The following is a 21,469-nucleotide window of genomic DNA, read 5'->3' on the forward strand; positions in this document are numbered from 1 at the left end:
CAAAGCCTGTCTTTTATCTGACCTCCTCATCCACCAAGGTTTTCTTGCAGTCACAAATGCATATTAGTACATCCCTATGTAAAATTCAAACATTAGTAAGCACATTTCTGTCTTCTCTACTTCATCACCATTATCAAAAGCCAATTCATTGGTCTGGACTGCCTGAAGAATCTGCATCCTTATGACTTCTATTTTCGTCTTGCTGTCCTGGAGCATCTGTTGAGCTGTAGCAAGGAGTTTTCGATCCTATTAAAAAAGAAGGAAGTTTTAAAATGTAAACACTCGGGATGACAAAGAGGTGAAGAAGAAACCTAGTTAACAGCAGCTGATATTTATTCCCAAAGCATGAAACATTTAAAGTTTGCAAAGTAGATCACTAGGGCCTCTTATCAAATTCACAGTCCATTTTGGTCAATTTCACGGCCAGAGGGTTTTTAAATTGGTCAATTTCATGTTTTCAGATGTTTACACCTGAAATTTCAATGTTGTAACCCTGGGGGTCTCAACCCAAAAGGGGGCCATGGGGGTGGGAGTCACAAAGCTATTGTAGAGGGTGGTCACAGGATTGCCACCCTCACTTCTTTGTTACCTTCAGAGCTGGAGGAGGTTCCCAAAGGTGGAGGTGGGTCTGATCTCCACCTTGAGTAGCCATGCAGGGAAAGAGGAAGTCCTGTCCCTCCCCAGCCTAGTAGCTGGAGCCCGGTGAACGGCAGGAGACCCCAGCAGCGGTGTCCCCAGCCCTGTTGCTCTCCCTCCCTCCCTCCAATAGCCAAATTTCACAGAGGAAGTCTGATTTCACGGTCCGTGCCATATTTTTCATGGCTGTGAATTTGGTAGGGCCCTACAGATCACATAACGCAGCAAACCAATTCACCAAACTACTCTAGGACGTTAATGGAACGTAAGCTAGGGTGGAGGTATATTTTTAGTTCATGAAAACACCTCAAGCCATTCTACTGGAAATAATCTGGATAAATGTGACATTGTCTAGGAACATCAGATCTCGTAAGATCATAGTTCTATCTACCTTGCTGACCTGTTTTTACCTTATTGCTCTGATTTTCGCCCATGCCCTTACTGCTACAGATTTCTGTTTTACTTATTGGTAACACTTCTACACATGGATCCCCTCCAAATTTTTTCATATGGTACACATAACTAAAAACCACTCTCACTTTAATTTAGCATGGCAGCTAGTGACACTCAGCTTTGGCCTGGCAGCCCCTCTGTCCTGACTGAAGGGCTGCCGGGCCAAGTTTCAGTGAGTGGTGTTGTGAACCAGTGTATGGGATTGCAGCATCACACAGGTCTGGGGGCCCAGGGCAAACTTCCTCTTTTGCCCCCCACTCTGGGTGGCTCTACTCCCCACCAGTGGTATGCACTGTGCACAATGTGCATACAGCTGTGGGCACCCCGGCTCCTACATGAGAGAAGATGCTAGTAATCCATGGTAAAAGACATCACATACTTTTAACAGAAATGTACAAACGTAGCCTCAGAGTCAGACCTGAGTACTTGTTATAACATCTGTTGTGCTTAGATCTTTTAATGCCTGAGTCTCCTTGAACGCAGAATATTTCTAAGCACCCATATGAGCCCTGAAGGGGTTAAGGTGGTCCAGAAGAGAGGCCAATTAACCTTCATAGTTGCATATGGAGGGAGGCCTAGAGATTTGAAATTTGAAGTAGCAGGGGGCTACAAAGGGAAATTCTGCAGTCACTCACTGGGAGCAGAGAGGTGGGGAGAAGGAAAACCATGGGGAAAATAAGCCTTGGGATCCTAGCTGTGGAAAAAGGGCACACTGGGTTTAGTTATTTGGTTAGTATCAGTCTAGTGGATTTATCAAGCTCAGAACATGAACAAGCCTTGCAGATTGGGAGGATGGGGGCGGGGGGGAGGGAGGGGAAAGCAGTAGATGTGGTATATCTTGACTTTAGTAAGGCTTTTGATACTAATCTTGCATGACCTTATCATAAACAAATTAGGGGAAATACAACCTAGATGGAGCTACTGTAAGGTGGCTGCATGACTGGTGGGAAAACCATTCCCAAACAGTAATTAGTGGTTCACAGTCAAGCTGCAAGGGCATATCAAGTGGGATCCCACAGGGATCAGTTCTGGGTCAGGTTCTGCTCTATCTTCATCAGTGATTTAGATAATGGCATAGAGCGTACACTTATAAAGTTTGCGGATGACACCAAGCTGGGAGGGGTTGAAAGTGCTTTGGAGGATAAGACTAGAATTCAAAATCATCTGGACAAATGGGAGAAATTGTCTGCAGTAAATAGGATGAAATTCAGTAAGGACAAAGGCAATGTACTCTACTTAGGAAGGAGCAATCAGCTGCACACATGCAAAATGGAAAATGACAGCGTAGGGAGGAATACTGCAGAAAGTGATCTGGGGGTCATAAGATAAATAGGAGTTAACAGTATAACACTGTTGCAAAAAAACCAAACATCATTCCGGGATGTATTAGCAGGAGTGTAGTAAGCAAGACACAAGAAGGAATTCTTCCACTCTATCTCACACTGATTAGACTTCAACTGGAGTACTGTGTCCAGTTCTGAGTGCCACATTTCAGGAAAGATGTGGACAAATTGGAGAAAGTCCAGAGAAGAGCAACAGAAATGATTAAAGGTCTAGAAAATATGACCTATGAGGGAACATTGAAAAAATTGGGTTTGTTTAATCTGGAGAAGAGAAGACTGAGGGGGGACATGACAGTTTTCAAGTACACAAAAGATTGTTACAAGCAGAAGGAATAAAAATTTTTCTCCTTAACCTCTGAGGATAGGGCAAGAAGCAATGGGCTTAAATTTCAGCAAGGGCAGTTTAGGTTGGACATTAGGAAAAACTTCCTAACCGTCAGGGTGGTTAAGCACTGGAATAAACTGCCTAGGGAGATTGTTCAATCTCTGTCATTGGAGATTTTTAAGAGCAGGTTAGAAAAACACCTGTCAGGGTTGGTCTAGATAATACTTGGTCCTGCCTTGAGTGCAGGGGACTGGACTAGAAGACCTATCAAGGTCCCTTGCAGTCCTATGATTCCTTCCACTCAAATAGAATTGGAGTAAAATGAAAAGGATGATTTAGTCTGTATATTAAATGGCTGGAGCGCCACAAACTGCTTTTCAAAGACCTGCTGGATCACTGGGAGCTGGTTGAATCTGCTAGTCCTTCTCTCCCCATCATGTCCCCTCCCCCCAATACTAGCCATTTCAGCTGCATCACTTGCAGGTACTTGGGTTCTTTTAAATTTTTTATTTGATACGCATAAAAATCTGGACTATGGTTAAGGTATAGGTTAAAGCAGTTCAGCTGTTTTAGTCACAACTGAGAACTGTGCAGCAGATAAAATGGATACGTGGCATATCATTTTATATTTGTTGCAGAAACCATTGGGGACAGTGTTTCAGAAGAAGCATCTTCCCTTTCCTAACCCAGCCACCATATATGAAACTGGACTGATTTAAACATTTATCAATTAGCAAGTAAAAGATTCAGTCACTGATTATAATTGCCTGCTTCAGCTTAAAGGACCCTGGGCTATGAGAGGCCATACTGGTGCATTTCTGATGATGATTAAAGGCTAAGATTTTGTCATGGGTATTTTTAGTAAAAGTCACGGACAGGTCATGGGCAATAAAGAAAAATTTATGGAAGCCTGGTGACCTGTACCTGACTTTTATTAAAAATATCCATGATAAAATGGAATGGGGCTGGGCAGCTGTGAGCTCTGGGAGGCCCCCACCACCCGTGGGGGCTCAGAGCTCCAGGATCCCCCTCCGTCCGCGGCTTGGAACTGCAGGGGTCCCCCTGGGGCCCTGCGGGGATGCCCTTGCCCTGCCGTGGTAGCCAAGAAGCTGAGGAGTAAATCCCCACCACCCATGGAGGCTTAGAGCTTAAGCGGCAGGGGTACCTCACAGCTCCCTGCCGCTGCAAGAGGTGGCAGGACCCTGTGGCTCCTAGCCGCGGGGGCTAAAGTCACAGAGGTCTTTGGAAGTTACGGATTCCGTGACTTCTGCGAACTCCCTGACAAAATCGCAGCCTTAATGATGATCCACGGGGATCACCTGAATTTTTTTAGGAGTACCTAAAGCTGAGCTAGAGAGACTGGTCATATGACCTCACAAGGATATAAAATGACCATATAAGCTTGTATGGACTTTGGTTAAAAGGTACACTTTTGGTACTTCTTCCAGCTGCCTTATCACTACTTCCTTTTCAATCTAGTAAGCCACAGGTGCATGACAGGCAGGTGTTTTGGTAAAAGACCCCAAAGTATTGGGCAGTTCCAACTGGAGATGTCATGAGAAACTCATACTGGATTCAACCCAATAATACAGAGGTTCTCAAACTGTGGTGGTCTATGTATAGTTCCCTCTAAGGTGTGCGCCTGGGTGGCCGCACATGAGAGAATGAAGGGCCACTACCAAATTAGTGGAGCCGCGCAGGTGTGGCTCCACTAATGAGGTGCCTAGACCCTGGAAAAGACGCACATGTAAGGTGAGGTGGTGGCCTTCGGGGGAGTAGGGGCTGGGTGAGAAAAGGGGGTGGGGGGAATTTGGGATGTGCAAGGCTGCGGCAGCCAAAGAGGCAACTTTCTCCAGCTCCAGGGCTGCGGTTGCTGGGGAGAGACGGCCCTCCTTCCCAGCCTCAGCTCTGTAGTGCTGTGGTGGGGGAAGAGACCCCCCCCTCCTTCCCAGCCACAACTCAGGGGCTGCCGCAGCAGAGGAAAGAGGAAGAGACCCCCTTCCTTCCCAGCCCAGCTCAGTGACTGCCGCAGCGGGGGAGACCCCCCTCCTTCCCAGCCCTCGCTCAGGGGTTGCCATGGTGGGAGAGAGCGGACACATCCATTGCATTAGAAAAGTAAGACTACTGATATTAAAATAAGAGTTGTGTGCTTTTATTTATAGAATTTTTTTTTCTTATTAAGGTTTTTTTTAAATATAGCGTCTTTATCCAAAGCGCTTTACAATAGTTAGCTAATGGTACAAACAACATTTGGAAAGATCATTAAGTGGTCCGCCCAGACCCTCAGCAATTTTCGAGTGGTCCGCAAAAAAAAAGTTTGAGACCTACTGAAATAATAGACTGTTTTGTGTGGAGGAGAAAAATTCAGAGACAAAATAGAAGCATCTGATCTACTTTCTGTATACCATTCATGATTTTATATACTCTTAGCATATTCTCTGTTATCACTCTTTCTGCGGGTGCAACTCGAGAATCAAAGCACTTCCCTTCATTGGCTGTTGCATTCATCCACTCTTAGTTACACTCAAGAAAGATATCATGGCGGGGGGAGGAAGGAAGGGTTTTTACAGAAAGAAGGATTTTAGGCGCTGTCTGATTTTTCTCATTTGAATATTGAGACTTCCTTTATATCCACGAATAAATAAATAAATAAATAAATATTTCCGTGTTTGGTTTAAAAAAGCCTTGGTTAGATGACTCATCTAGAACAATGTACATCATAAAAATAATGATATATGAGCCACAAAATTAAAGAGAACCTATTTAGTATTCCTCCATAAATTTTTCCTTTAACATCTTTTGATTCTACTATGTGTATGTGTTTTTATATATATTCAGATCTATAATTTATTTAGCTCTTTTGTAACATTTGTTAATGTCAGAAAGTTAGATTGTAACTTTACTATATAGAATATCAAGACATCTACAAAAAAACCTTACATTTAAGTAAGTTTTCTCTTTAGCTTTCTTCCAAGTGTTCCTCCACACAAGAGTAATTAGAGCAATTACCCTTTAAAAAGAACTAGTACACTTTATATTTAGAAAGATTAATAGTAGATTCATAAAATCCTGATAGCTTCCCTATAAAATGAGAGGAAAAGACGGAAAGTTTGTCTTTGTACAAGAATCTGTTACTGTTGGCTAAAACTGATGTATGCCTTTCATAGACATATTTTGCAAAGACACATTCTGCTTGACTAGCATGAACACTAGAGCTCAAAAATCTTGCTCAAATCATCCTTTAGCCCAATGGATTAAAAAGATGCACCACTCTTACGTACATAAGAGTGGCCATACTGGGTCAGACCAATGATCCATGTAGCTCAGTATCCTCTTCTGACGGAAGCCAGTGCCAGATGCTTCAGAGGGAAAGAACATGGCAATTTCAAATGATTCATCCCTGAGTGTCTAGGCCCAGCTTCTTGAAGTCAGAGGTTTAGAGACCCACCAGAGTATGGGGTTACATCTCTGACCATCTTCGCTAATAGCCAGATAGCCTAATCCTCCATTAACTTATCAAATTCTTTTTTGAACCCAGTTATACTTCTGGCCTTCACAACTTCCACTTGCAATGAGTTCCACAGGTGGACTGTGCATTATGTGAAGAAGTACTTCCTTTTGTTTGTTTCAAACTTGCTGCCTATTAATTTCACTGGGTGACCCCTGGTTTGTGTGTTATGTGAAGGGGTAAATAATACTTTCCTATTCACTTTCTTGATACGGTTCATGATTTAATAGATATCTATCAAATCCCTCTAGGCTGAACAATCCCAGTCTTTTTAATCTCTCCTCATATGGAAGCTGTTCCGTACCACTTATCATTTTTGTTGCCCTTCTCTGTACTTTTCCAATTCTAATACACCTCTACCCCGATATAACGTGGTCCTCAGGAGCCAAAAAAATCTTTCCATGTTATAGGTGAAACCACGGTATATCGAACTCACTTTGGCCTCGAGCATTTCCGTTATTAATAGTCAGCAAATCATTTTTGTTAGAACTAACATGGTGTATGCAGTAAATAAATCTGTTCTACAATGGTTAAATTGTATCTCCTTTCTTTAATTACAACAATTATTTTATAAGCTTACTTAAAACCACACTTATTAAAACTTATTAACTACACAGGTACTAAACACTGCTAAATGCAACCATGTGAGCTACCTTTCATCATACATTAATCATTTGGTCTGCAGTAATGCTTAGGAAAATGCAAAATTCACATAAAATATCAGAAAAAGCTTTTAATTAAACATCCTGACAAATTACTGTAAAAAAGGATTTTGGTATTTTAGCAAATAGGAGCATGGGCCACTTTGTCACTTAGCCAACTATGTCATACATATATTGTTCAGTAATATGAACGGTTAACTATTAAATAGTTTGAAAACATTTTGGAGATGGGAGTTTTTTGTTAAGGGGCAACATTATGAATTATATCTACATCTGTAAGTCGTTCATAGGTTGGACACATAGCATCCACCTCCATCCACTCTTGATTAATTATCCCACTTTGAGCCATAATTTCCCTGTAGACTTGTTCTGCCTTCATGGCCTCTTCTTCCGTAAAACCTTCAAAGTTGTTCTCATCTTCTTCCTCATCTTGGTTGTCATCACCTTCAGTGACAAAAGCACTTTTGAGACCACGATGCCAACATTTCTCTATCGTTGACGGAGTGATTCCTAGCCAGGCTGTCTCCCCGAAGTTAAATATATCCAGCAAATTCAATTTCTTGATTACATCCGTTATGCTACTGTTGTCCTCAACAATTTTCTTTACTAAGACTTTACGATAGTTCATTTTAAATGTGGCTATAATGCCTTGATCAAGGGGCTGCATTTTGGATGTTGTGTTCTTAGGAAGGTAGCTCACCTTTATCTTCCCGTCTTTGCTAGTTAAGGTCTCTACTGAGGGGTGGGCGGGACAGTTGTCAAGTAGGAGCAATGCCTTTGGATCCAGGTTTTGTCTGCGTAGGTGGCTCCAGAGAGCTGGTGCAAAATATTTATTAAACCATTCCTCGAAAATATCCAATGTCATCCAGGCATTTTTTGAATGGCGATAAATGAATGAAAGCGAATCCATGTTTTTATGGTAGAAAGCCCAAGGTAACCTGGATTTTCCTATACACAGAGGTTTAAGTTTATGTGAACTGGTTTTACTCACGCAGAAAAGTATTGTCACTCTCTTATCACCTTAAAACCTTCGGCCTTTTGTTCTTCAGTCCTAGAAGCAAGTGTTCTATCCGGCAGCATACGGTAACATAAGCTGGTTTCATCAGCGTTATAGATTTGCTCCGGAGCATAGCCACACTCGATGATGATCTCTTGTAACTTTAGCGTGTATTCGTTGCAAGCTTTTATATCTGCAGAGCACGTCTCTCCTGAAATTGTGACTTGCCAAATGCCATGACGTTTTTTAAAACGATTAAGCCATCCACTGCTAGCTTTAAATTCGTTACCTTGATGTGCAAAAGCGTCCTCGCCCAAGCGTCTAAAATAGAGATCCTTCTTCAGTTTCTCCGCTTGTTTCCTTATGTCACCGGAAATTGGCGTGCCGTCGGAGCGTTCTTGGGTAAACCACATAAATACTGCTCTATCTAGTTGGTTATCCTGGGCAGTTTTGAGGCGTTTCCTTTCCAGGCCTTCGCGTTCATCCAGTTCAACTAGCACTGATTGTAATTTTTCCTCATCTTAATGTTTCTCCCACTCCTAGTTCTTTTGAGACCTTCGCTTGGCTCATTCCTGATTTCAGTCTATCCAAAGCTTCCAATTTTTCTTTGACTGTCCATGCCTTTCATTTCCATGGCTGTGAACAACTTGCCATTATGTCAATGGTATTTTAATATTAATGCTAACAATTTTTTAAAATTGTTTAGAAAATCTCAGCGTAGAGTTACAATGTTTCCAAAATACAACTAGTGAGACAACTTAAGCTCAGTCGATACTGTACACAATTTAGAAATGAGATTAAAATAGGCGGGCGAGATGAAAACGCCTAATGGGACCATGGGCAGGCAACATACGTTTACTCCTGCCTTCTCATTGTTGCACATTCGTTCCACCACTTTGATACATGCACAATGTACTGTATGTATGTAATTTGACAGAAGCCACATTTTAAGAGCCGAGGCGCCAACCACGGATGGTTTGTAACAACTTTAAACTGGCAAGGCAGCAGCAGGTTAGTCAACAACGAAGTTAGACTGAACTCTCCTTTCTGATAAATTAGTCATGGTTATAAATTACAAAGGCCGTTTTTATTATAACGGCTGTTGAAAATTAGCTACCACCTCGCACATGATTTTGTTGTCCGCAAAACGAATTTAAACTTTCAATGGTTTTAAACTATCAACGGATTTAAACTGTCAACGTTATAACTTTAATTAAGACTTGCAGACAAGACTGGTTTTTATGCAAAGAAGATCGGAGTGAAAGTTTAAAAATGTTGTAAATGCGCTCGGCTTTGTGTTTCGACTTTCGATGCAAGACAGGCTTGTAAAAACATACATACTGAATATGTACGCGCTAATCATTAAATGTATGAACTGGGATTAAACAGAATAAAAGTACTGTATGTTGTAGACGAGACAGAAAACCATTTTTGCTTTACCGCGTTATGTCCAAATTTGTGTTATATCGGATCGCGTTATATCGGGGTAGAGGTGTATGTCTTTTTTTGAGATGAGGTAACCAGAACTGCATGCAGTATTCAAGGTGTGGGTGTACCATGGAGTTATACAGTGGCATTTTGATATTTTCTGTTTCGTTATCTATCCCATCCCGAATAGTTCCCAACATTGGTAGTTTTTTTTGATTGCTGCTGCACATTGAGCGGATGTTTTCGGAGACCTATCCACAGTGACTCCAAGATCTCTTCTTGAGTGGTAACTTAGAGCCCCATCATTTTATATGTATAGTTGGGATTATGTTTTCCAAATGTGCATTACTTTAATTTATCATCACTCAATTTCATGTACCATTTTGTTGCCCAGTCACCCAGTTTTGTGAGATTCCTTTGTAACTCTTCACAGTCAGTTTTGGATTTAAGTATCCTGAATAATTTTGTATCATCTGCAAATTTTGCCACCTCACCTTTCACCTCCTTTTCCATTTAATTTATATATATGTTAAACAGAACAGGTTCCAGTACAGATCCTTAGGGAACCCTGCTATTTACCTCTCTCCATTGCGAAAGCTGACCATTTATTCCTACCCTTTATTTTCTATCTTTTAATCAGTTACTGACCCATGAAGAATCTTCCCTCTTATCCCATGACTGCGTACTTTGCTTATGAGCCTTTGATGGGGGACCTTATCAAGGCTTTCTAAAAGTCCAAGTACACTGTATCCACTGGATTACACATGTCCACACACTTGTTGACTCCCTCAAAGTATTCTAATAGATTGGTGAGGCATGATTTCCCTTCATAAAAGCCATAATACCCAGAATAAGCATCACAATATGTCACACCATGTAGAGCACTACACAGCATGCCCTGCTTTTCAGAGTGAATCATGCATAATCAAAGATTAATAGGTGCTAGATTTCATAAACTCGATTCATTATGTAGGTTGAAACCCATGGGATAGAACTGATGAAAACTAAACCACCTCTTAATGAGCACCTTCGGTAGGATGAAACCACACTTCTAGAGGTGAAGAGTATAACATTAATTGTCTAAGTTCTACATTACTATGTAGTTTCTTGAAATAAAAAATAGCACACTGTTCATATGTTCAAACTACATGATTTTTATATTTTTGGTTATTTCAGTGTTCTTTAAGTATTCCAAAGCCTTACCTTTGAAGAGCCATTTGAATACATTTGTATCATATTCTCTGCTCCCTGCTTTACCTTCAGTTCTATATCCAATTGCTTTTTTAAGACCATCAACCTGTTGTTCGTAGAAAAACGAGGGTCACTGTTTGGAGTATCTGGTGTTCTGGGACACTCTGTGAATTAAATACAAGATGTAATTTTCATAACAAGCCAATAAAGCTTTTCTAATATACTTCAAATATAATGTTTAATAAAGAGAAAGCTTTGTATTTAAATATTAAAACTGTGCAGAGATATTTTGAGACAATACTGCAAATATGCTTTAATGTGAAAAACCCCGTGAAAGCCCAGTGATTGCTGCGCATGGGCTAATACACATGAATCACTGACTGGGTTGGTAAAAGGTACCCAGCTTTGTTTATCTGTCTCCATGGAGAATATGTCTTTTCTAAGATGTCTGAAGTTTAAAGGCAAAGTGTAGTTTACCATCAAGCCTTCCCAAACCTTCCAACCCAACTTAAACTAGAAAAAGAAGAAAGGTTCCTGGATGACCATATTCAATAGTGATTGGTAAGGTCTACGAACAGATATATTAAATACATTATATCTAACATTATTTCAATCATTAGAGACATGCCAGATGCAGTTTACAGCAAGATGAAGCAACTGGTAACATGAACTCTTCCTAACAATAGGTATATACTGTGCTGAGTGATTGCTGATTCAGGGGAACTAATGGAATCACAGGTATCTGGTTAACTAACTGAGCAGCCAGATTACTGAAAAAGTATAACTTGGGAAAAGAGAATGATATATTCTTGCTTGGGAATGTTATTTTTCTAGATCTTGTAGCGGGGTGGTTACCCGCTCTTGTCCTGTGGGGCTTAAAAGCCAGCCCTGGGAGAGAGCCAGGGCTGAGGCCAAGAAAAGCTAGGCTGATTGGGGAAATGGCCACAGCTGGGCCAAGCCTCAATCAGGCCGCAGCTGGGCCTATAAAGGGGCTGCTAGGCAGAAGCTTAGCCACAGTGTCTCTTTGCGTTCAGAGAGGGAAGGGCCTGGCTGCAGGGACTACCTATATTGGAGCAGGGCTGAGGTGGAAAGGCCTTGGGAGCAGGGGAGCTCTGGCCCGAAAACCCCCAGGCTGCGAGGCCTAGATTAGGGCCTATTAGGTACTGGGGTTGCAAGGGGGCAGCCCATAGATAGGCAGAGGCAGCAGGTCCAAACCCCCTCACCTGTGATGAGTGGCTGATACACTGCAGTTGGCCCCGGGGAGGGGGACTAAGCAATGACTGGCAGTGGCCAAGACTGAGGCGAGGTGGGGGTAGTGGGTGGGGGGTTCCCTGGGGAGGGGAGACCCTCAGGGATTGTTGAGGTTTACTGCTGGGGGCAGCACCCCAGTGGGAGGAGGCACTGGATCTTGGGAGGGACTGGGGCCAGTGGTAAGGCGGATCACCAGATGGCGCTCCAGAGGCTGACGAGCTAATTCCCAAGGGCAACCAGCAGGAGGTGCTGCCGGGTGAGTCTGGTTCTATTACAGATCCCTATTCCTTTTTTAACAGCATTTGTTGCAGCTTTTATCAACCAAGTTATACTGTCATCAACAAGTTCCATTACTTGTCAACTACTACCTCCTTTAGATAAGAAGTACATTAATCACTTATCCAAATTCCATCTCCTGGAGTACAAACTATTAATCTCTCTCCATTCTAAGAATTAGCGTTCACTTGATTATTTCCTATTGCTTAACCAGTTTTAATCCCCAGTAAGATTTTCTCTTTTCAACTGTGGCTAATAGGGCCCCTATCCAAACCTTTCTGAAAAACCAAGTAAATTACGCCCACCACATCATCTATTTTATTTCTTTTAAGCAGAAAATAATTTAGAGAGAGGCACTATATTAGAGAAGTCATCCTGGTTTGTCCCTAGAAGGTTATACTTAGAAGTCAGTGTTGTGATATTCTATTCTTATGTAAATTTTCAATTACTTTCCTTGGAACTAAAATGAGACTCACTGATCAACTTCCTAAGAACTTCTCGGTTTTTTTTTTTTTTATATATATATATATATATATATATATATATATATATATATATATACATACACACACACACACACACACATATATACACAGAGAGAGAGAGAGAGAGAGAGAAAGAGGCACTACATTAGCAACTTCCCAATTTCAAATGTCAGTTATTTTTTAGCATGTGCTATTTCACATTACTTCTGCAGAACTTTCTGGTAAGCAGAATATACAGTAGTTCTGGAGATTTACTGCATTTGCTTTCAAGTCTGCCGTATAATTTTTCTCCTACAGATGCCAATCTCTGTCAAGGCTGCTCTCAGATTTCCCATACGAACTGCTTTTGGTGCAGCAATTTTCTGAATTGTCTTCTGCACCACACTTTCCTCATTCAGGTGCCTCCTAAAGTTTCACTTCATCCTTACTGCCCAAAAGCTCGGGTTAATAAAAATGTCATAACATTTTTAAAACCACCGAAGTTATTCCTTCCAGGTTTCCCAGTACATCCTGTTTTCTGGGTCTTAGCCCCGGCCTAAATGGAGAGTTGCATTGGTATAATTTAAGTTTCTTTAAACTATCTTTGTTAAACCAGTTCCAGAGGCTTGTTGGAAACAATTTGTTTAAACAGTCTTATTTCGGCTTAGTTTAAGATGACACAAACAGGTTTAAGATAAACCTATCCCACATGCCTCCATCTCTTCCATGTTCTCTCTCCCTTTTTTTGTCATTCCATTCAGCTAATCCTCACCTACCAATTTCCCCACTCAAACAAAACCAATAACATAATTATTATAACCTGTGCAAGCCATCACACCATCTACTCTACTTGCATATTTTTTACATAGAATAATTACCAGTTACTTAATTAGCTCAAGTGGTAGAGTCCCCAACCCTTCTGATGACCCATGTGGAGTCATTGTAGTTGGACATGATTAAGTTTGTTTTTACAGTTGCTTTTTAAAACACACATACTCAGGAAATTATAGAACCCTTCCCCTACATGAAAAGCACATTAAGATTCCAGAGTAAAACACACAAGTTAGGAAATATCAGAATTAAGGTTACTTGTGCAACTGTAATTCACTCACCTTGTGCGTATGCATTATAATAGTCTTTAACAACACGATTCCTCCATCAGGTAGAACCAAAGTGACCCTTATATGGGTCATCAGCAGGGTTGGGACCTTTAGCTCCACAACACTCTATTTGAGCTTACCGAGTAACTTGTAGCAATAGTAGTCTGTTATCTTCCATGTGGATCAACTACTAGAGGGGGAAAAAATCCATTTTGCTAGTGATTTTCATACTTTATACTTCAGCTTTATACTAGACAGCAAAGAATGTTGAGACTCCAGAATCTTACATTCATTACCAGGTTTTGGAGGGGAGAGTTCTCTAATGGTTATAGACTTCTGCGCCTGTACTCCTATTTTCCCATTCACTCTCCTCTTTCCCAACTCATATTCCTCTATCCTACCTAGCTCCTATTGTCCCCTGCCTAATCCTTCCCTGACTCCTTTGCACTCAAGTCAGGTTGCTTCCTCCTCCTTCTCCTTGCTGCCTGAGTGCTAGCGGAGGGTCACTGAGAGCCCCCGCCTGACATCACATTGGCCCCCTAGAGCACTGGTTTTCAAACTTTTTTTCTGGCAACCCAGCTAAAGAAAATTGTTGCTGTCCGTGACCCAGTGGAGCTGGGGATGAAGGGTTTGGGAGGGGCTCAGGGCTGGGGCAGGAGGTTGGGGCACGCACTTACCTCAGGCAGCTCCCAGTCAGCGGCACAGTGGGGGTGCAGAGGCAGGCTTTCTGCCTGTCCTGGCACCGCGGATCCTGCTGCGCTCCAGAAGTGGCCAGGAGCAGGTATGGCTCCTAGGTGGCTCTCGCCTGCAGGCACTGCCCTCGCCCCCATTGTCCGGGAACCAGTCAATGGGAGTGCACAGCCAGTACTTGGGGCAGGAGCAGCACACAGAGCCAATGCCCCTGCCCCACCCCACAGGAGCCAGACCTTCTGCTGCCCACTTCTGGGGCACAGCGTGGTGTTGGAACAGGTAAGAACTAGCCTGCCTTAGCCGGGCAGCACCACCGATGGGACTGACCAGAGCCGCTGTGACCCAGTCCCTTCCATTCCGTAACCCAGTTCTGGGTCGCAACCCATGGTTTGAAAACCACTGCCCTAGAGGAACAAAAGCAGGAAAATTTCTGCTTAGCCCCTGCAGGATAGAGCACATTCAGTTGCTCTGTGGGGATGGAGCATGCTCAGTGAAGACAATCCTCAGAGAACATACTGCCGGGGTGCTGGAACAATTTGTATAGTGGGGGTGCTGAGAGCCACCAAACCCAACTGTAAACCTGATGCAGCCGATGAAGTGAGCTGTAGCTCACGAAAGCTTGTGCTCAAATAAGTTTGTTAGTCTCTAAGGTGCCACAAATACTCCTTTTCTTTTTGCGGATACAGACTAACACAGCTGCTACTCTGAAAACTGTAAACCCTATACACGATAGAAACCACTTCAAGCCAGGGGGTGCAGCAGCACCCCTAGGACCGTATGGTCCTATGCATACTGCCAGCCTCCGACAGACTTTTACTGTGTATGTGTAAACTATAATTTTTCAGAGACTGACTACTTAACCAACTCAAATTTGGCTTTCACAGGAGAAGGCAAAAGGCACATCCCTAACACCAAAGCAAATGCATTTGTAAATTCTGAGTCCCTGCTCCCAAGCATGGAGGCATTAGATCTTCTCAAGGAAATGGCTGTTGGAATTTAACAAGAGCAAAACAATGTATTTTTGCTTATCTTGTTTTAGAAAACAAGAGAACCATTTTTTGCTGAAAGTCTTCCCCTCCCCACCTCCAAATAAAAAAAGGGGGGAGAACCCTGAAACAGGCATCTGGCATAGAAAATTTCATGTGAATGGTTTAAATTTTAAGCAACTGAAAACAAGATCTTATAGTTGAAAGTGTTGGGCAACCTTAACTATAGGCAGCACTACCAGCAAAGCCTTTAATGTCCCCTCTCTCTGTATTGTCTATTCAGGTTGTAAGTACTTTGGGGCAGGAGCTGTCTCTCATTCTATATTTGTACAGTACCTAGCACAATGTAGCTCCAGTCTCAATTAAGGCCAGTTAGGCACTACCATAACAGAAAACAAGAGTAATATTCATCCAGGTCATTTAAGTCAATTGGATTTAAGCAAATACTTAAAATTAAACATGATCTTAAGTACTTTGCTTAACTGGTACAAAAGAAGGTATTTTTCAGGCGGAAGAGGTATGTGTGAATAAAAGGTTCTCTAATTATTTAGCCACATTCGCTTGCACAATAATGAAAATGCAGTATTTATATATTTCATCCTTTAATTTTTATACTAATGAAGCCCGTAATCTTATTGCAGATGTGGAGAGCTTTACTGTACTGTGGATTAACAGCCTTTCACCTACTGATGCCTAGGTGAAGTTACAGTTTATGTAATGAGTGAAGTAGTTTGGCTTTCAATACAGATTTTAGTGGATGTCTATCTGGTTCCCATAACTAGCACACTATTTTTGCTCAGACTAGAAAACACAAGTGTTTTTTGATTAAAACTATTGGGTATTGGCAGAGTTGAATGGTAACGTACATCAGTTGCTTACACTACACTTTTTTAAAACACAGTTTCAGTCTTTTGCTTTTGAGAGAGAGCACTAATTCACCAAATTCACAAAACAAGTTAAAGGAAATATTTTAACTCACTGATGACCCATTTCTCACATTTTTAAACAAGACTGGGTTAAATTTGAATCATGGTCATTTTCAGTTTGAAATGTTTTTGTTCATAATATATGACTGTGACCTTTATTTTTTATTCTTTGGACTTTTTTTTGTAAAGTCTCTTCAGCTTGATTTGTACAGTACTGATTAGCAAACATGGTTTTTGCCTCTAAATCCTCACTTTGACAAACACTGCCACCCAAACTGCAGTCATTAGTGGAATAACTGAGCTCATCTCCTTCTGAAACTGTCCGGGATTCTTGCCTTGGATGCTAAGAGCATTATCTTTTCAACAAGCTCAGCATGAGATCTGGGAACCCAGGTTGCTTTCTGAATTTGGTGTCCCAGATGGTACTACTGCATGCTGCTAAGTTATTCAATTAGAAGCAAGCACCCTTGGTAACTAGTTAACTTTAATCTTATTTTAAATTATTTAATTGTATTTAGCTCCTTCAGTGTCATGACCAACAGAAGCTCCTGAGATGCACATTGCTGCGTTTTTACTACCAACAGCTCATTTTTCAGGCAGCATTAGCCTTTCTAATTGTGTTCTCCACATTGTCTCCCCTCTTCATCATGGCTCTTTCTTCACCTTTCCCATTCCCTGCCCTTTTGGTTAAATCTACCTCCTGTCCGTTAGTTCTATGCTGTGTAACTAAGCATGTAACAGAAGAATAGATTTATAGGAGAAGAGATTAAATAAGGCCCAGGAAAAAGTGTGATGTGGTAAGGAAAGAGGCAATCAGATGCCTCATTTTCTCCCCCAAAAGCGTTCTGCAACAAGAATAAAGTAGTACATCCCATGGGGTACCTAGCTAAATAGGAGTCTGCATACTATAAGTATTATATGAATAAACTGTTCACATGTTACAAGTCAAATAGTTCAGCATTGTGCTACTTGATTTACTGTTCTATGTAAATTGTAGTCGTAAGACATATGGGAGAGCATTAAGATAACTTGAAAAAACACTTCTACATACATGCACAAGGCAATAACAAAATAAACATGCCCATATTTTGGATTAGAATTAATCCTTCAGATTTACAGTAGTAATGGCCACCAAGCATCCATTATCTTGTTTGTCAATGAAGCATAACTTAACACATATCCAATACAGTCTAATGCTTTTTTCTGGGTTAAACACCACCACCACATTGATTTAACTTTCCTAAAACTCTGCCTCTCACTTTGAGTAATGTAACATTCTGAAAGATAATGGGAGATCTAGATACAAAGCTTACTTCTAAAACAAGGCTAGATACACCAGCAATTCTATAACAGGAAAAAAAAAAAAAAAAACTTATGTTGTGGCAAAAGCTATTACCTTTGAATTATCAGAGAAAATATGCTGAACCTAATGGTAGATTCAATACTACAGCTTTTTGAGCAATCTGTGCTTAATGACTGAGGTTTAATGCCAATTCCTCATCTAATCCTCCTCTTGAAGTGGCTGCTGAAAATAATTTCTGATGGCATTAAGACGTAGAGCTCTAGCCAAAGCACCAACAAAAGACCTTTTATAATTCATATACATTTCTGAAATTAGATTTATTAGCAACTTAATTTGTAACAGTTATGGCAAGTATTTGTGTGTGTGTGTAAAAAAATAAACTATGAATCTGATGTTCATAAAATAGGGCTGTCAATTAATTGCAGTTAACTCATGCGATTAACTCAAAAAATGAACTGCGATTAAAAAAATTAATCGTACTGTTAAACAATAGAATACCAATTGAAATTTATTAAATATTTTGGATGTTTTTCTCTGATTACCCAGCACATGTCCATTTCAAGAACTTGTTCAGAGCAGATTTGACAGAATGCAAAGAAGGTACTATGTGAGATTTCTAAGGATAGACAGACCACTCAACCCAAGGTTTAAGAATCTGAAGTGCCTTCCAAAATCTGAGACGGACGAGGTGTGGAGATTGCTTTCAGATGTCTTAAAAGAGCAACACTCTGATGTGGAAAATACAGAACCCAAACCACCAAAGAACATCAACCTTCTGCTGGTGGCATCTGACTCAGATAATGAAAATGAATATGCATCAGTCCGCACTGCTTTTGATAGTTATCGAGCAGAACCTGTCATCAGCATGGACACACACCTCTCTTCTGGAATGGTGGCTGAAGCATGAAGGGACATATGAATCTTTAGCACATCTGGCACGTAAATATCTTGCTATGCTGGCTACAACAGTGCCATGCGAAAGCCTGTTCTCACTTTCAGGTGACATTGTAAACAAAGACATGGGCAGCATTATCTCCTGCAAATTGTAACCAAACTTATTTGTCTGAGCGATTGGCTGAAGTAGGACTGAGTGGACTTGTAAGTTCTAAAGTTTTACATTTTTATTTTTGAATTCAGTTATTTTTTGTACATAATTCTACATTTGTAAGTTCAACTTTCATAATAAGGAGATAGCACTACAGTGCTTGTACTAGGTTGTAATATAAAATAAATATAAAATGCACTGTACACTTTGTATCCTGCGTTGTAATTGAAATCAATATATTTGAAAATGTAGAAAATATCCAAAATATTTAAATAAATGGTATTCCATTATTGTCTAACAGTGCAATTAATTTTTTTAATCACTTGACAGCCCTAATAAATAGTAGTACTGGCTACAGCTAGATGCTGTGCCATAATAAGAGTCCATATAACATTTGCATAGCATCTTCCTTCTGTAAATCCTGACGAGCTTTACAAAGATTATCTTTACAGCCATTTTATAGATTAAAAAAACATGCAAGGAGAGGTAAATGACTTTCCCAAATTACCATAGCAAATCAGAGACAGAGAACGAACCCAGGGTCTCCAGAGTTCCAGCGCTATCTAATGAATCACACTGCATTTAGGTGCTGTGCAGTCATCCATACATCACTTAATCAACATACCCTAATTCTGACTGGCAAAAACCCAGTTCTTTTATCCTTAAGTAGGACTATGGATGTTATGTCTAGAGCCCTGAATCCAGCAAGTAAAGGAGAGTTTGACTTTACTGCTTTCCACAAACAGGCCATGGTGACCGTAGCGAATGCTATTTTCACAACTGTTAAGTCTTCTCTCACAAGGCCAGTTTTTGAGATCATGTCACCAAGTCTTAGGGTGACTTCTCCCCATGTTCTGAAAGGCAAGGGACAACTGTCCCCCAAATGCATGAACACTGGGCAGGAAAAAGTTGTAACCTGCAGTTTAATCTATAACTAAGCAACTACTGGGAGTTCCCTACCAACCATGTGCAAGGTGGGATGTCCCCACAATCTAGCAAATGGTTATTGCAGAACTCACTGTGGCTCCTAAGCTTCTGTGCCAAGAATAAGTTTCCATATAACCCTGCAGTCTGAAATGTACTAAGAATAGCAAATGCTATCTGATGTAAAGATTCCCAGCACCCTCAAAGATTATGAATTTTGGGGTTGGTAGTGAGCATCTTTAAAGAGGCCTGATGAGAAACTGGACAATCAGCATTCCTTGAAAACTCCAAAGAGAACACCTTTGATCCAGGACAGAGAGTGAATCAGCCCTCTGAATATAAAAAGATGGTGATCTTCACAGTCTAGCTACCTCCCAATAGATATTAAAGTTCATACATCTGAGCCTTTGTGTAGCAGGGCAGTTACCCCACTCCTAGAAAAAAGGCTAGGCTGATTGGGGAAGCAGCCACAGCTGGGGCCACATCCGGCCTTGTTATAAGGGCTCAGAGAGGAGCTGGGTCAGTCTCTCTCCAGCCTGGCAGCTCAGGGTACTGGAGCAGAGCAGTGCTGGGGAAAGGCAGGAGGCACTGGGGCGCTCCAGCCTGGCAAATCCCCAGGCTACGGGCACTGGGGTTGCAGAGGTGCAGCCCGGGGTTAGGCAGGAGGCAGCTGGTCCAACCGCCCTGCCAGTGATGAGTTGCCATGACAGACTGCAGTTTGCCCCAGTGAGCAGGGGCTAGATGAAGACTGGCAGTAGCCACTGAGGCAAGGTGGGTGAGAGGGTTGGCAGTTCCCCTGGGAGGGGAGACCCAGAGCGGGGGTACTGCAGAGGGCAGAACCCCAGGGTAAGAGGCACCAGGGCCTGGGGGGGGCTATGGGGGCCAGCGGCAGGCGAGACACTGGCCAGTAGGAGGCGCTCTGTATGTTGGAGAGCTAATTCCCAAGACAACCAGCAGGAGGCGCTGCGCCAGTAAGTCATCACTTTGCTACACTTTCAAAGATTACCAGTTTGATTTTGCAATGGACAGATGCTCACTAACAAATTTATGACCAAAGCCAGGAATTTAACATTAACCCAACATACCACCTAGTCCATGTGCATCCATTATCAAAAGAGGTTGTATCTGCACATCAGATTCTCAGTCTTGAGAAAGGAAATTTACTGATAGCAGGAGGTTTTTCCTGTGAATTAACAGCTGTATTAATGTGGAAGGAGCTCAGAGAGAAAATTAATTTAAATTACAAGGGCAAATGGCGTACAAGAAAAATAAACATCTCAATGTTAGTTCTAAGTTTTTCCTCAATGATCAACTTAAACATTAACAAAAGATTCTTAAGGTTTCTAGTCTTCAGAAAGGTTGTAAAATACGTTGTTAAAGAATTTAAGGCTTCCATAGGAATAACTGATATGAACGAGAGCTAAGAACAAGAAGATATATACACTGAATTCATAAGAAACATTTCCTTCCCCTTGTCTCCTTGAGGAGACTTAAATATGCACGCATACCCCTAGATACAAGGAATTTACTGTATATTTGTAATTGTCAAAATATAAAAATAACATACTTTGATAGGACAATATTGAAATAATCACTAAGAGCAAGACTGTAAAAGCTCTGTATGGACTTAAAAACAGCAATTAAATAAGAAAGAAAATTCAAAAATAGCACTGAGTAAACAGTGAGATTAACACCCAAGTAAAAGCAGACACCTATTAATCTTGTGGTTGGTAGTGTGGCAAGAACCTTCAGAGCAGCAACCTGAGGACACAGTCTCCCTGGGCTCATGCTGGAAAAAAAGAAGAGTCATCTCCTTTGTCTTTTACTTTAAAGCTCCAGTATGGAAGACAAAGAGGGCCCAAATAGTTTTGGAACTGCCACTTGTTAGCAAGAGGTATGGGGAAGCCTCTGCTGGATAACTCTGGCTTCTCAGGAAGGGATCAAAGGAAGAGTCAGACTCT

General features: G+C 41.4%; 1 protein-coding gene across 2 annotated transcripts in view; it reads right to left on the reverse strand.

Annotated features, from left to right (window-relative positions):
* PKN2 (protein kinase N2) overlaps nucleotides 1-21,469 on the reverse strand; it is a 120,796-nt gene that overhangs the window by 43,134 nt on the left and 56,193 nt on the right. For both annotated transcript variants that reach the window (XM_074961369.1, XM_074961368.1), the window contains exons 3-4: nucleotides 10,556-10,707; nucleotides 129-246 (exon numbers count right to left, since the gene is read on the reverse strand). In XM_074961369.1, coding sequence (XP_074817470.1) covers nucleotides 129-246; nucleotides 10,556-10,707 — 270 coding nt within the window. The remainder of the gene's footprint in view (nucleotides 1-128; nucleotides 247-10,555; nucleotides 10,708-21,469) is intronic.

This window comes from Natator depressus, chromosome 8 (assembly GCF_965152275.1).
Source record: "Natator depressus isolate rNatDep1 chromosome 8, rNatDep2.hap1, whole genome shotgun sequence".
Lineage (NCBI taxonomy): Eukaryota > Metazoa > Chordata > Testudines > Cheloniidae > Natator > Natator depressus.